Source organism: Lichenostomus cassidix, chromosome 1Aa (assembly GCF_008360975.1).
Source record: "Lichenostomus cassidix isolate B80296 chromosome 1Aa, HeHo_3.0, whole genome shotgun sequence".
NCBI lineage: Eukaryota > Metazoa > Chordata > Aves > Passeriformes > Meliphagidae > Lichenostomus > Lichenostomus cassidix.
Window position 1 is genome coordinate 31,688,491 of NC_139480.1, and position 16,608 is coordinate 31,705,098.

General features: G+C 44.3%; 1 protein-coding gene across 2 annotated transcripts in view; it reads right to left on the reverse strand.

Moving 5' to 3' along the window:
- PPM1H (protein phosphatase, Mg2+/Mn2+ dependent 1H) overlaps nt 1-16,161 on the reverse strand; it is a 139,623-nt gene extending 123,462 nt beyond the window's left edge. For both annotated transcript variants that reach the window (XM_085044168.1, XM_085044158.1), the window contains exon 1: nt 15,827-16,161. In XM_085044168.1, the coding sequence (XP_084900294.1) occupies nt 15,827-16,062 (236 nt within the window). In that variant the 5' untranslated portion in view covers nt 16,063-16,161. The remainder of the gene's footprint in view (nt 1-15,826) is intronic.
- Between the last annotated feature and the right edge of the window lie 447 nt (nt 16,162-16,608).

Sequence of the window (16,608 nt, forward strand, 5' to 3'; positions counted from 1 at the left end):
ATGCTTTCTTTAGTGAATCTTTCCCTTCAGCTGCTCACCACCAGACACATCCAGTCCTCCACTCCATAGCCATGCTACCACTGGCTTCCTTGCCTGCAAAAAGTAAAGTCACTGATGTAAAATGAAAGCTTTTATACCTCTGCATCTCTGGGCAGCAGAGCATAAGGTGAACACACACAGGCAACAGGAGGACTTTTCCTACAACTCATCCAAAGTCAACCAGGGGTATATACAGAGCTACCTGGAGTATATTATTTCTAACACTTTTATGTTACCATTTAGATTTCATGTTGTTTCCTGAAACAAAAAGTTGGAACTCTTTCACCTTCATTTTTGAGCCTCCAATCACACTTCCTCCCATAGCCCCAACAATGTACTTTTTACATAGCTAAATTTGCACAGTTTGCCAGGTTTACTTTGCTGACGAATACTGGTTAAGAGCTTATCTGCAGATATGCATAATGCATTTTTCACTTTTTCAGACATAAGAGAATAATAGCTTATGAAGATGTTATAGCAGCAGCATTCTCAAACAAGCTTATTTTGTGCCATATATATGAAAACCCTCATCTCTTTCTACAAATTCCAAACATACTTCTAACTTTGGCTATGATAAGCTCTCCTGCAAAATGCTATGATAACTGCATGTGTGACTTAGGTCCCTCACTGTGCTGTGACACACTATTGTGAGCACCAAGTGCTTTTGTACTGCAGGTGCCTTTCTCTGCACAGAAAACAAACCCCACCTGTTCTAATTCCTTGAGAGTGTGACTACTTCACTGTCAATACTTTAGTTCCTCCAGGTCTTGTTAAAGCCCTCACATGGGAAAGAGTTTTCAGATTCCATTCTTATTTTCAAAGTCAACACCACCTTGCCGTTCCTCTAGATTGGGCTATTTGTTTAATGATTCTTTATGACTAATCCATTCACTAGTCACAGATATTTTGTGCCTTGTAACCTGCCTGTAACAATGCTGAATCGTTTACTGTAGTAGGATGTTCACCTGACTTTTGTGAAGCCTTTTTCAAACAGTATTCTCACAACACTGGGGAAAGCAGTATAGAGCCTCACAGGTCTGTGAAGCTTCTGAGGAGCTGTGACTCTCAAAAGGAGAAGAGAAAAAAAATAGATTCCTGAATGTATTTCTTCTGCCTTTTAGTTTCAGAAACATGAGTTAAAATATTACACAAAAACTGAAAGACAAAGAAGATCTGATATGATGCCAATAGCCAGCAGTAATTATACCTCTTCCTGGTGAGGAAGCCTTCCTCAATTCTTTTCTGGGGAAAAGCTCTTCCTCCAGAATATCATAAAATAAGCAAATTCATCTTTGAACAAAAAAATTTGCTTTCTGCAATGTTTAAATATACACTCTTAAAATAAAAATACTGCCCAACATTAAAAGAGCTTTTTTTTCAAAAGGAATTTCTTCCAATGCAGAAAAACTATGCACCGCTTTTCCATAGTTTGTGCTGCCACTTAAATTTCCTATTGCAGTCACCACGGAAGGGCCTTGTCCTACCTTTTGGCATTTCCTCTGCGTACTGGTTTTGGCTGGGAGACAGTTAAATTTCTTCATAGCAGCTCGTGTGGGGCTCTGTTTTAGATTTGTGCTAGAAGCAGGGTAAGAAATACAGAGATGCTTTCATTATTGCAAAGTAGGGCTTACACAGCATCAAAGCAACCTTTTTGCTCTCTCACCCCATCCCACAAGTGAATGGGCTGGGGGTGCACAAAGAATTGGGAGGGGGCAGAGCCAGAACAGCTGAGTCCAACTGATCTAAGGACATTCCATACCATATGGCATCATGCTGGCAATAAAAGTTGGGCGTAAGAAGAAAGAAGGGAGGGGCCTTTGGAGTAACAGCATTTCTCTTCCCAAGTCACCAGTATGTGTGAGGGACCCTGCTCCCCTGGAGGTGGCTGAACACCTGCCTGCCCACGGGAAGCAGTGAATGAATTGCTTGTTTTGCTTCACTTGCATATGCAGTTTTTGCTTTTCCTATTAAACTGTCTTTATCTCAACCCATGAGTTTCCTCACTTTCACCCTTACGATTCCCTCCCCAGTCCCACTGTGGGGGTGTGACTAAGCATCTGCTCGTACTTAATTTTTGGCCAGAATTAAACCACAACACTCTGGATTATCATTCCAAGCAACAACAATAAATAAGTTTGGAAAAATTTTCTCAGCATCTCAGTTCATGCCCTACTACCTGCACTGCTTTCTGCTGCACAGGTGGAAGAGGAAGAAATAACAGGTTAATTCAGGAATGAACCCAACCATGGCAAAGCAAACCCCTTAATGCCCAGTAGACACATGTCATGCAGCAAACATGAAAACTTCTCTATTTCAAAGAAAAAAGGGGAATGGGGGAGGATTTTAGGTTTTCAGGATACCTGTCTTTAACTTTAAATACCTTCCAATCCAGGGTCTCAGGCCTTCCTGAAACAGGAGACCCTGACCTACATCTGTAACAGACCTCTTTGCTACGTCCTCATGCAATGCCTATATACTCTAAGTTACACAGGGACGCATTCTTTATTGCTGTTTACAGCCTTTCATTTTCTGTCATAGGGGCTTCTATTCCTGTTAAACCTTTCCCCCAATACAAAAATATTTAGCCTGCCTTCAGTGTGCTCTCTCCTGGCTTTTTAGGCCTCGTTTTTGTTCCCCTCGTTCATCTTCTCTACGTTTCCTACTTGTTTTTTTCCATAGTCATTACTCCCCTTTAGCTCTGCCCATAATTAAGGGTGAACATAGCCTTAACAGTGTTTTAAATATAGACTTTTCAGACACAACCCATTTTCCACTATCATATCCTACTTTTATTGTTATGTGTGCTCTCCAAAACAATACTAGAGGGGTAACTGTATTTTCAAACAGGTACCTGTGTAACACAACTTCAAATTTTCCTTGCCAAACACCACTACATTTCTCCAAGATTAAATTCATCTGCTCTTCTAGTGCTTTCATGTTCTCCAGGGAGTATGAAGCAATTTCAAAGGAAGAAGAACAGAAATTTCCCCTTTGATTGTTTGATAGTGGGAGGAACTTTAAGGATTTTTTTCTTGTTGCTGTTGCGTGAAAGGGACTCAGCTACTTGATAGCCTAAAGCTGTGAGAGACACAGAGGCACAGCAGTTAAACCACATACCAAACCATCAGGACTGTAAATAAGTGCAAGAGAGGCACTGCACCTTATACCACATTCAAACAAAGTGATAATTTTTACTAGTAAACAAGGTAGTTCCAAACAACCTCTCAAAACACCAGCTTGACTAAGCCTATAAATTTATAGGATTAGTATCACAACATTTTATTGCTACAGCATCATCTCGCCCAAGCATTTGAACTGTTGTAACAGGACCAACACTTCAGGCAACTCAACACAGAAGACAGAAGTGAACAATACTCCTTTTCAGTGAATTTGCTCCCACCTTGCAGTCCTGCAGGAACTGATCCAAGAAGCTGTGTTACAACTTCGCCAGCAGGACCATTCCAGCAGGGCCTGCACGCTCCCTCTCTTCTCTGGACTCTGGGGGCAGCTGCCATGAATGACCTCCCTGCCCTAATGCCACTGCCACCACACTGGCAAGAAAGGACACAAGAAGGAAGTCAAGGAAAAGCCTCAATTCACACTATTTCTCTAAATTGCAGTATCTCAGATTTGCTGCTTGAACAAAAAACACAACAAGTTCAGTCCTTTGACCTCATCCTCTCCAAAGTTCTTCACTACAGAGGGTTCAGGCAGTATTTGACTCCAAGACTAGGCGCACTTATTTCCAATTTCTCCAGTAAACAGCCAAGACATGAACAAGGTATTTTCCTGACTCCTCCCTCCTTTCCCATGAAAATAGAAAACCAGCTGAGCTGCTGAAGGCGACACTTCTTTCTCCCAAAACAACAGCTGTAGGGAGCACAGAACCTTTGAGGACAACTAAGGTTGCGTTTTGCCTTTCACGTGAGAGGACGCCGCCTTTTGTCCCCAGAGCAGCGTGCTGTCCATGCCCACACTGGGACAGGCCTCAGCATGGTTCCTGCCTCTGCCTCTCTCCAGCACCCAACAGTTCTTCCAACAGCTCACACCAGCACTCCCACACAAGCCCATCCTCTTGCTCCCTTAGCACTAAAACGAAAAACAAGTGCCTCGAGGAGGGGAAAAACATCCCCAGATCACTCCCTTCAGGTAGATGGCTCAGCTTTTATCAGAGACAGCTCTATCCCTGGTCTGCGTTAAACACGCCACGCCACCAGTCCCAACAGCAGCCAGCGTGTATCAGCTGGTCACACAATTCCAGTGCAAACCTCTGGGCCTGCAAAGTCCTGAAGAGCAATCTGCAGTGTGCCTAAGTTGTTCCATGCCCATGTTTGTACATAAACACCCCCACATACCTGAAAGGATTATGCTCATTTTGTGTTTCCATTTACATGTTCTTAGTTTCAGATTTCTAAATTGTGCTGTGCAGCAAAAACTAGAAACTTACTGCTGGCTATGAGAGTTTCTTCTTCTCTTGATTCCAGTGCTTTTTTGAAGACAGATGAGCCAAGTTACCAAAATAGTTCCCTCTCCCCTCTACGAAAGCACTTCACAGAACCAGCTTGTGATTTAGGAATCAGACACTTCTCTAAAACCAAGCAAGAATGGAATTACAGCTAATCACATTAGCCTATAACTTTTTTCCCCTCTAAAAGCAGGATTAAGGCAGAGATGTGGAACTTCCCACATTCCCACACACCAGCTGCATTCTTCCAGACTCAGCTTATAGAATTACCATCCACAGACCTAGGATTTTCAGGAATTACTCTGGAGAGGTTGCCAAAGGAACTAACTGGACTGTAATTCCTGGCTTTGCACTCTCGGAAAGGGATAGAGACCTTAAAATGACATTGAGAAGTACCCTAGAGGGAGCCCTGGCCTGAAGAAGTTGCCATCTAGATTTTGTAAGGGGTGTGGAGACACTGATCTTAAAGTTCATTGAAGAAGAACAATGAAATGAACTGCAGCCATAGGTCTGGAGATGTGATTAATGAAAGGGGTGACAAGGTAAGGGAGAGGGAATTGCCCTCCAAGACTGATGCTGATGTACCTTTGTTTGAAGGTGTATGCTTTAATGCCTCGGCATTTATTGCATTAGGGTTGAGGCATATATGGCTAAGTGCTAATCTTCAAATGACATATGAAAATAGCTGAAAAACAGTTATTTTTTTGAACAAAGAGGAAGATGAAGTAGTGGAGAAAATTTTCTATTTATATGCTGCAAATTTTAAGTCACTCATATCAAACCAACCACAAAGAAAACTTTTACCTATGTCATTACATAAGCAGCAAGGACCACTGAGGTTAGCTTTATGCTTATTTTCCATTTCCAAATACCAAAATCTAAAGGTATACTCCACTCCCCATGGCACCACAAGCACAACGCAGGTTTCACTGTACAACTTTTAAACTTTCTAAAGCATAAACATTGCAAGTTAGAACTTAGATCAAATGCTTGAAAAGAAATGGGGAAAAAAAAAACCCTTCTAATTTCCTTTCTCAGTCAAGACACCTACAAATAAGCTCAGCAAAGAGAAAAAAAATACTAGCTCAGATAAATCTAGTTTTGATTACAAACTTCAACATTCATTCACAAAACAAAGATTCTTAATACAAATTCAGAAGAAAACGCACTTCCTTCAAAATGATGTTTTAAAAAACACAACAATCAATTTAAGGACCCTAGCTTCACTGCACAGGCTTCAGCAAAGCATCACATAGTGCTGAACTAAAAAAGCCAAAACAACCAAGACCCACTACTCAGCCTGCCAAGGCACTTGCACAGACTTGGAGCCAAATGGAACTAACAGTGGGAGGGATACAACCAGACAGAGGAAGAGGCACTAAGCTCCCCCTGCGGCCACTGAACCAAGCGAGGTGCAACCCTTTGCACTCCTAGGTAGGAGCAGAGCTGTTCAGCTGCTTCATGAGCCTGGGCAGCAAGGCAGGGACACGAGTTTAATACAGGGGTTCTTGCCTTTGAAACTGATCATCCAATGCCACCCTGCACCTGCTGTAGAGGACCCTGCTCTCAGTTACAATGCTTGGGCCTAAAGCAATTCAAGGAGTTCTCCTTCAAACCAGAAAGTAAAAGAAAGTTTACTGCCCAATATGAAGTTTCCCACTTTCTTGCCCTCTCCCCTCCAGCCAGGCAGCAGATATAATGAATCAAAAAGAAAAACGTCCACAAACAACAATAAAATAACAACTTCCCTCAAGAGAGAAGGGGAAAAGAATAATAATTTTTTTTTAAATATTAGTGGCACTTAGTGGGGAGGAAAAAAATGTTGCCCAAAACCACCTTTCATTCAAACTGTTTCAAAACCTAACAAAACCTATGCGTCCAGATGTTGACCTGCCACATTTGGAAAATACAGGGATCTCTGACAAACAGCAAGGTAACTTGTTTTGTCTCTTCGCAAGACTTCCACATAAAATGGAGCACTGCTGAAGTTTTAGGAGCTGGAGATGTGTCCTCAGTCCCACCTCCAATGTAAAACTCCACCAAGGACCAGATTGTTAGTTATGACTGACAGGTATTTTACAGCATTACCAACATGCACTACGCATCATCTGTTTCTGAGGAGGCCTCTAACACATACCTAAAGATAGAAAAAAAAATCATACTTGGCCTGAATGAATCAGTGTTGGCAGGGGAAAAAAAAAAAAGTTATCTGCTGCAGAACTTGGCTGGAGCTGGATCTTTTTTGCTCCTTGCAGGGAGTTTGGAAAGCAGAAATTATCATAACAGGGCATAAAGGACAAAGAAATATATCAGGGAAATCCAGAAGGGCTCACAGTAGGGAGCAGAGAGGAGGAAAGAACTCACCTCTTGTCTGGACCTTTACACAATGGAATAGACAGAACAACACAAAAGGCATTTCGACGTGGGAACAACAGATTAAATAAAAGAAGAAATTAACTGCAAAGACTCTGGCAACCAAGCTATGCCTATAAAGGGACAATCTCACAGACCTCTAATGCCAGTCCAAGGACACTGCCGCAGAATTTCTGGAGCAGCAGTACGCAGGATATCAGATGCAATCAAAGCTCAGTGTATTTCTTCCCTTACTGTAGCAGAATATCACCATGGAAAGCATAAAAGCAATAGCACATGGTCTCCTACTCCTTCCCCCCATCCTTTCTCCCTGAAATCAGGCAAAGCTGGCTGCCTCAAATCACAGTTTCAGTGATTCACGCTGTTGTTGCCTGCAAAAGGGCTTGAACAGCATCAAAAACAATCAGTCAAGATTGACTACACCTCAGGGTAGTACTTTAAAAAGAAGAAAGAGGGAGGGGAAAAACAAGATATTGGAAATGGTTATTCACTTTTAAGCCACAGCCACAGGACCTCAGACTTGCTTTCACAAGAAGGAAAGGTGCAGAGCCTGCAGGTTCTGACATCATTCACCAAGTTGAAAACAAACCAGCATTATGACAAGTGAAAGTCATGGACAGACAGATCTCCCCACACCAGAGCAGGGAGAGGCTGACATGATGTTGGGGGACCAGACCCATTTAACTCCTGCTTGTCTTGGAGAAGGTGCATTTAGGTCCCCATTTAGGCCACACAAGATTTTCACTGCTGGCTACAGCATGCTAAAACCTCTTTTTATCTGAGTTTCTCTCTTAAACCAGTGTGATTGCTAAGTTATGTACAGAGTCCACATTTTGGCATTCCCCAACTATGCATTGCCCACATCCCCTCCTGCACTATCCACTGCACTTGCTAACGCTGACTGCCTCAGCTTGGTGTCATTTTTCTCCTTCCCCCCTCAGACTCCAGCAATTAAACCATGCTGTGATCAAGAACCACAGACATCCCCTTGGCTGGCTCTACCCTAACACTGCTTCCCCCTGAAGAAACACTGCCTGCAGTATTTATTTGGAGACTGTTAAAGTCTTCAGGCAAACACTTGCCTTACATACAGTATTGGGAGGAGGAACCACACCTGTCTCCAGCCACTTTATGAGCTTCACCTATTGAACAGCTCATGCAGCATCAACCACTTAGCACCCTGCCACTTATAAACACAAGTCCAGCTGGCAGCATCTACTAGTCAGCAAGTGTGCTGCTGGATGGGGGAGATAGTGGTGAAGGAGCCAAATGGCCTCAATGGACCTGCTGGCCACCTCCTATTTGCTGGACACTCTGTAATTACTATGCAATAAAACTTCCACCCCATGTCTGTTTGATTTGGGGGGCAGAACAGCTTGACACAAGCTGGGATTTCTCTCACCAGCCCCACTCACTGTTTTGCACCCTGAGCACTTGAAACTGTGACCTACTCCACCTGACTTCTGATAAGGAAACCACTCCGGATAATACATGTACTGTATTATAGCTGGCCATCCCAAACATGCCCTACCAAGTAAATGTGACTGGCCAGATGGGAACCAATTCATAGAAGTCATTTTTCTCTTTCTGTTCAACAAGGAAGAAACAAATCATTTGATAGTGCCAACAAAAGGCACAGTTAATACTAAGGTGCTGGTGTCCAATAGGACCTCTCGCATTTTAGAGCCTCAAGTTCAATCAGAACAGAAATCCAAGAGGAAGTGGATAAAAATCCAGGTTAGATGTGATTCAGGAGCCTTCATCTTCCTTGCAAAAGCTGCTTCATCACAGATATAGCACCTACTCCAGCCTCAAGCCACAGAAAAGTAGCTATGTCTGCTCTGCCTAAATCATCTCCCTGCACTCATTAACAGCACTCCCCCACTCCAAGTCTTATTTGGGATTCAGCTCACAAAGCTTACTTAACCCATCCTTAAACCCACAACCCATATTTCTCTCTCAAGTGGCACACAGATCCCATTGCAGGAATGACCTGTGCTTTGCAGCACTGCTTCCTTTCAAGGTCAAACAGAGCATGTTTCATTTGATCACATTCACAGGCTCAAAGCAGTTCACCCTGAGGGGCACAGCCCTGTCAGATTACTTTATGCCGCGATGATAACTGTGCCAAGCCATTCCCACTTACACCTATTCCAAATGATGCAGCTGCAACAGAGGCAAATGAACAAAGCTGGAGTGTTTGCAGGTAACATCTGCTGACTGCCACCAGAGCCAAGGCAGAAGGGGCCAAAGGAAGGCTACCTGGGAGGGCACAGTCACTCTCTGTCAAAAGCTAGGACTATGCTCAAGCAAGCCTTTCAGAAACATGTGAGACAGCACTAGTCTTTTAAACTCCTGAGGGACTAGCAGTATGAGATAGCTTAGAATGAATTTCATACTTGTCTCATTAGGAATCACGTTTACGCAACTTAGACAATATTAAAAATACTTGAGCACATGATTTACCTTTTTTATCCTTTTTCTATTTTTCTCCTTTTACCCCTGCTAGTTCTAAGAAATCAGAGACCACATGGGAAAAGCCAAGTACACAGCAGCAGGAAAGATAACTGTGTCATCAAAACACAGAACCTAAAATTTGAGATTCATTCTCCACATTCATATCAAATCTCTTGCCAAAATTTATCCTCACGGCTGCATTTTTTTTCACTTGGACATTTACACATGTACATTTTTCTCCAAGGTTATTCTGAAATTATTATTTGCAATGCACTTGGAAGATTAGAGGCATTACATAAATACTGGATGCTATAGCATAAGCTCTCACACAAGGAAAGGGATTTCTGAAACTCTTAAAACTATCATGAGGTTTCTGTAGGCTATTTTGTATGAATCGAGGCTTAAACAAGAGCTGGGCAATATACATTAAAGTTAACATTACATTATGCATAGAAGAATAATTCACACAGAGGAAGACTGTTTAGTTGTGTTTAGCTACACGTATGGGACTTGAGTTTTTAGTTTGTTTATCAGGTCCTACTCGGTCTTATGTTCTGAACAAAAAAAAAAAAAAAAGATAATTTATTCTAGACAAAGAATTGCAAACAATTTTTTAAAAAGTTAAAAAAGGAAAGTAATTCATTCTTTCTGTGTACATAACCTGAGAAGGCAACCAAACAGAACCAGATAATAAAAGTTATTCCTTTGTCCAGGAGTATCATCCTCCTGAAATTTGTACCAAACAGAACACACACAAGAAATGTGTTTACCAATGGGGTATGAGTCATGCTCCCAGGTGAGGGTTAGAAAGACTATTTCCCAGAACTTAGACTATAACTTTCAATTCACAGGAGCAGGACTGTGGTGGTGTTGTTTTCTGTTAATAAGAAGCAATGGGGATTAGAATAAGCAATCAGTAGTTGCAAGCCCCATGCGATCCTCCAACATCAAAATATTCAACACAGGACAAGCATGTGGTGTGCTTTGCCTTAGCTCACAGATGTGTTAAGCTTTCACCTGTTTCAGATTGTTATTAAAATGCTCAGCATTTGTATAAATAGTTTGGCCTGTACAGAACATGAAAGGTGGAAGAATACTTCTGTGTTATTTTAACTCACCAGAAGATTTACGATCACTGAGAAATGCTGGAAAATGTTTTAATAAAAACCTCTGGCAAATTCTCATATACTTTCATTTCCTACAAGCTAAGTAACACAGCATGAGAAAACATGATGCAACATCATCAGCCTTACAAAAAAATCCAGTACTTTGAGGACAAAAAAATCCATAAACTGCCCCCCCTTCATTCTGAACTGTAACAACTTGCCATCATAATAATGCTGTAGAAGTATACAGTCATCATACTTCACCTACAACTCCGCATTCATTATGGGTCAGTAGCCACCAACACCACAGAGAAAGTGGTGTTGGTGGCTACACAGAGAAAGTGTAATTTCTACTGCAGGCCTTCAGAGCAGAGAAACCACAGTATCTCCGAAAGGTAACACTATGGAAAAAGAGCACGGACTTTGTTTCATCAAACAGAAGGCACTGCTGGGATAATAAATTGACTTTAAAAACCAAGAAACACACATACCAGTAAAGTCACGTTTCTGGATATAACTCGGAATTGCAAAAGTATCTTAAATGTCATTTGGAATTTTTTAAAAAATTAATTAAAAAGGCAGGCAAAAGTGTCTTTTGCATGAGGACACAGACAACATGCAATTGAATCTTTCCTCCTGTGTGTATTTAATAGTACATTTGGAAGGTCTCCAAAGAGATGGCAGAAAAGCAAGAGCAGAGACGAACACCTGACACAGAAGCAACTAGCTATGGTCCCATCCCTAGGATTCATACAGTTTAGAAAAGCAACTGTAGTACTGAAATCTCAACTGTAGGAATATACGTTCAAAATGGATGAAAAATTACTAACCTTGTTTTTCTACCACAAAATGCTATTCAGTTGCAGTTTCTCTGCAACTCCACCAGCATGAGCAGCAGGCTAGTTGTCATTTCCAAATGTAGCATTTATTTTATCATGCCATATGTAGTCAAGGGAATTCAACTAGGAGAGGAAGGCTCTGCTGCATCCTGTTCCTCCTCTACCTTCACAGAGGGAAGAAGATAAAGCAGAAGAGGAAAAGGTGAAAAATAATGTTCTGGGTAGAGTTCAGATACAGTGAATATCATCTGAGTCATTTCACATTAAATACTCTATGCTACTGCCTTTACTTTGCCAGTTACTTTCAGAGTTGAACACTGGGGCTGCTTATCAGCAGCTCTGCACGGAAGAGGTCATAACACACTGAAAACAGCACAGGAAGGGACCAAAGAAGACATTTCCCTCTCGGTAACAGGACAATCCAAGCAGAAGCTCAGAAACCAGCTTGTGGCTCAGACAGGGAAAGCTCTAGAAGAGAGAGCCCTGTGGCCTTGGGAGTGCAGCTGCTTGCAGAGGGGAGGGAAGGCAATGAGGAAATAAAGTGTGAGGCAGGATCCCTCCCACCCTCCCTTATTCAAATAAATCACTTAACTTTTCACAGAGCAGCAAATCTCCTTACTCCTCTGGATTTAAGGCAGACTTAAAAGAACGTTTGTTAACAGACTACCCTCTCCCAGGGTCATTGCTGATGCACGCCAGCTAACCACACACAGAAAACTATGTTAAGGATGCCCTTGACTAAAAACGAAGTTTATTTCTAAATAAAATGATACCTTTAAAGACAATTAAAAAGCTTACTGGATGTGGGAAACAATTTTAATTTTGCTGCTATGGAGGTTGAAGACCATTACACAAGAGTCTGTGGCATAAGAATATCTCTTTGAAACATCTACTGGCCTTTTGCCATCCTGTAGTATGAGGTGAAATTAAAGTCGAGGTCTCAGGTCTCTCATGCAAGGAAGAGACAGCAAGACAGTCATTTCAGAAGACAATTTTTACGCTGCTTACTGACTAAGAAGAGCAGAGTCCCTATGGGATTCCCACCAAAATTTCAGGAGGCAATGATATTTTATCCCAGTGCCACATATGTTTTTGAAGATTCCATTTGCCTGCCTACATGTTTTTCATAATGATCACACCATTAAAAAGGGAAAGTTAATAATAAAAAATAAAGGCTAATTTACATTTCACTACATAATATCATAGAGCTAAGTAGGTAATTTTTAAAACAAGTTAAAATATGTGACATGAATGAGCAATATTGCCAAAATAGCCATTACAAAAAATGCTCAATACAAGAGGAGCAAGAAAGTGGAGTGGAGGAGAAATGCTTGTTCCAGAGGAACAAGTCAGATGAACAGACAAATACCACACAGATGCTAGGGAAAAGAAACACCCAACAGGGTGTGCTACTTTGTCAATATGTTGTTTTGTAAGAAATACTGAATCTCAGGAATCAAAGAAACGAGAGGAACCCTCGGAAAAAAAATGCATATTTTACCGATACAAACTGCTTCAGTCCTGCACTGGAACCAGGTCTAACCCCGAAATGCCTTCTCCAGCTTGGATGAAACACCAACATGGTGACAGCAAGGAACTTCAGTCTCATCTGTAAACTGACATGTTTTACAACTAAAGAACATGAACACTGCAAATGCTTTCCTGAAACTAAGCCTCCAGATGACCTATTCTCAGAGCCAAAATTTCTTCCTAAAGGTAGTGAGACAGATGCTGGTGCAGGGTGTGGAACATAAATCCACTGACTCAAACCCCGCTGTGCAATGGCTCACAACATCAGGGCAGACACAGTACAGGTGGCTCACACTCTCCTTACACCTTCTGGGCCAAATCCCCACCTTTTAAGTCTACAACAAACCTCTCATTAGCTTCAGGAAGTAAAAATCCGTGTGGCCATAGGCATCCCTGCCAATAAAACATTGAAATCACTTTTGCTGATTTGCTAAAAGATGAAAATACAGAAAAGGCAACAGCTCAGGGAAGCTGGACCTCATCACACTGCAGGTATGGCATGTCTTCTCTGATGTCTTCATACCAAAGCAAACTAGTAAAATGTGAGTTAAATGGCTGACCTTTGTGTTACATCACAAGCTACTTGTGAGGACACCAAACTTCCTCCTACCATTCTTGTAAGTGCTCACTTGTACCATAACAAAAAGCAAACATTGTTCTGATAGTTTCCTTAATGCAGACACTAACAAACTGCTAAATAATAGCATGGAAGTACTTTATCCCCTACTTTCCCCAAGCCAACAAACTTCAGAATATGTATAACGGTAATTTCATCTTCCTGGTACATTTTCCATTTCTCTTCTCTATGTAACTCAAACCTATTTCAAAATAAAAACATAGTTTCAATACATATCTCCCAGCAAGTCTTGAAATTATTTTCAGAAAGCCTGGCAATAGCTCAGTAGGAGTAAAAAAGAAAAAAAAAAATCATTATTTGGGACAAGCTGAATTTGTCCATCTATTCTTCCTTTTCTTTATTCTTTAATGTTTTGTCTTTAGAAGACAATGCAATTTTGGTGGCAATGCTTTCCTCTCAGCTTCTCCACAGTGAGCATTTTGATATCTTGTGGTTACAATGAACCTCAATTTTGGAACATTTTATACCCGTTTCTGGGAAGAGGGTAGTAACACATTCACTAGTTCTCTCTAGCAAGTACCACCTTTCCGTTAGATCTGCTCCGCCAGCCCTAGAGCCAGTAGCTGCCAGGGAAGGGGATAAGACAAAAGGAAAGAAAAATAAAAAAAGAATACCACCAGAGATAAAGCAAAAGAGCAACCTCTTTTCACATAAATAACAATAGGAACTGAGAAAGGTAGTGACTTTTTTATGCCTCCCAATTAACCAAGCTGCTCACAGCTCAAGAGGGAAGAGCAACAAGTATATGAAAACAATCCTGATATGTTGTTCTGCTTTTATGACCACCAGAACCATTTACTTTATCTCCAAACACTCCCTCACATCAGGTTTCATCAACCAGGTCAGCCTGAACCTTCACTTTTCAGCACCCACATTTTTCTGTCCCAACAGTCTCAGGTGAAGCTTGTGGGATGCACATACCTGGGAGTCAGAAAACCTCCCTTCCACCTTGTCACCAACTTGCAATTACAATTACTTGCTGAAATCCACAGCACTTCACCTAAGCTAAAAATAGCAGCACGTACTTATTTTGGTAAAGAATTGCTTTTTAAGGGACTATTACAGTGGCAGAACAATTAGAGCTTACTTTTAAATATTTAAACTTAGGGTTTGTGGGGAATTTGCACAGTAACCTACTCAATTCTTTAATAATCTGAGAAGAAAAATCCAATTTAAAATTCTTTAAATCTCTCATCCCATTTCAGCACCCTCAACGATGTAACAACCTTTTAAATAAAGCTAGTGATTGCTCATTAAAAATGTGAAGCCTTCGCTGTAGTTTTTGCAGTAGGTTTTTTTTGAGAATTCATGTATGTCTGAAGAGACTATAGCAAAACAACTTGCAGTCTGGAAGGGCTAGTTTAGTAACTTCTGTAATCTCTAAGGTCGTAAGAACATGGATGGCCAGACATGCTCAAGACTTAAGAGGCAGTAACAGAGAGAACCAAATACTGAATCCTGCACCCAGCATCCTCAAGGAAAACAATGTGCCTACCGATACAGGAATCAAGTGCAAGGACATGCCTTGCCTCTGCAGCTACTCCCACTGCCAGCTGGATGCATCCAAAGGAACACTGCCTTTTGCCTGGCTGGCAAGGCTACAACCAGGTCCTGATCAGACACCCTCTAAAGTAAATACCATTATATGAGTGAATCAGGGCAACAAACCACTTGGAAAGCCCAGTTTAGGGGCTAGGCAGTGGATTTTTTTCTCTCAGTTTGGAGCTTGTGGTACTCAAATATCTCCCCAAACTGGAAAGCACTTGGGAGATACGTGACCAGCCACCACCACCGAGCACAACGGCTGTCCGGTCCACAGGAAGGTGCCCCAAACCCCATACATTCCACCATTCCTGGGCAGCGGGAAGTATTTACATACACACAAACCCAACCGGGTTCCCTACCAAAAGCCCTTTTTATTCCAGGGTCAAGGACCGAGACTACTGTTCACGGGCGGGTACCTCATCCTTGGCGCCTACGCCCCCAGAACTGTCACTACGGGCTGGGGAGCCCGGTGCTGCCCCTCGCCACCCTTCACCGATCCGGGTACCGGCCACTCCCGCGGGGACTTCCAAGGGCAGATGGCCGCTCGCATCCCCGGGCTCCCAGAAAGGAGCCACCCAGGTACAGAGCTACGGCCAGGGCCGGACACACGGCGCCGGGGATGCCGCTCCCCCAACCCGCATCTTCCCCCCGCCGCTCCAGCCGCCCGCGGCGCCGCGCAGGCCCGGGGCTGCGCTCCCCCCGCCTCCGGCAGCGCCGGCAGCCGCCGGGGGCTCCCTGGCATCGCCGCCTTTCGCCGCCGGTGCGCCCGGGAGCGCGGGCAGCGGGCTCGGCCGCGCTCCACCTGCTCGCCGCGGCGGCCGCGGTCCGTACTCACTCCGCGTAGCCCGTGGTCCAGGGCAGGCGCCGGGTGTCCTTGTTGAGGATGAGGATGGGGCGGGCGATGTGGTCGGCGGAGCACTCCACCTCGTCCGGGGACAGTCCCAGGAACTCGGGTCTCCCGTAGGGGAAGCGGAGGGGCAAGTCCGCGCCGCTGCCGTGGTCGGCGCCCGCGCTGCCAGCCATGATGCCGCCCATGAAATTGGCCACGGCGGACTTCACCCGCGTGAGCATAGTACCCCCGCCGGCGGCGGCGGCAGCGCCGGGGCCGCCGCGCAGGGCGGGGAGAGGGGCGCGCCGGCGGGCAGCGCTGCGGAGGCGGCTCCGGCAGCCCCCGCCGCGCTCCCGCAATGGGGCGCCGGGCCGCGCGGAGCCGGGCGGGGGGACGGCGGGCTCAGGGGCTGCCGCGGGGCCGAGGCCTCATCGCAGGTTTCCCCCTCCCGGCGCGGCGCTGGGTGAACTCAGCCCGGCGGCAGCGGCTGCTGAGTCATGTGATAGCGCGGCTGGATTCGCCCGGGCGCTTCCTGCTCCTCCTGCGGCACCGGCGGGCTCCTGGCACACGCCGGGCACGGGCGGCCGCCGCCCCCGCCCGCCTACCCGCGCCGGGGGGCGGCCCGCGGCAGGTGCGCGGCGGGCGGAGCCTGGGCCCGGCGGGGCCGCCCCCGGCTGCCCGAGGCGATGCGGCCGGGATCTGCGGTCCCGTCCGCGGCCGCCGCCGGGGAGAGCTGCCCGCGAGGCGCTTCGCGCGGAACCGCTCGGGGTTCCATTACGGGGGCTGGC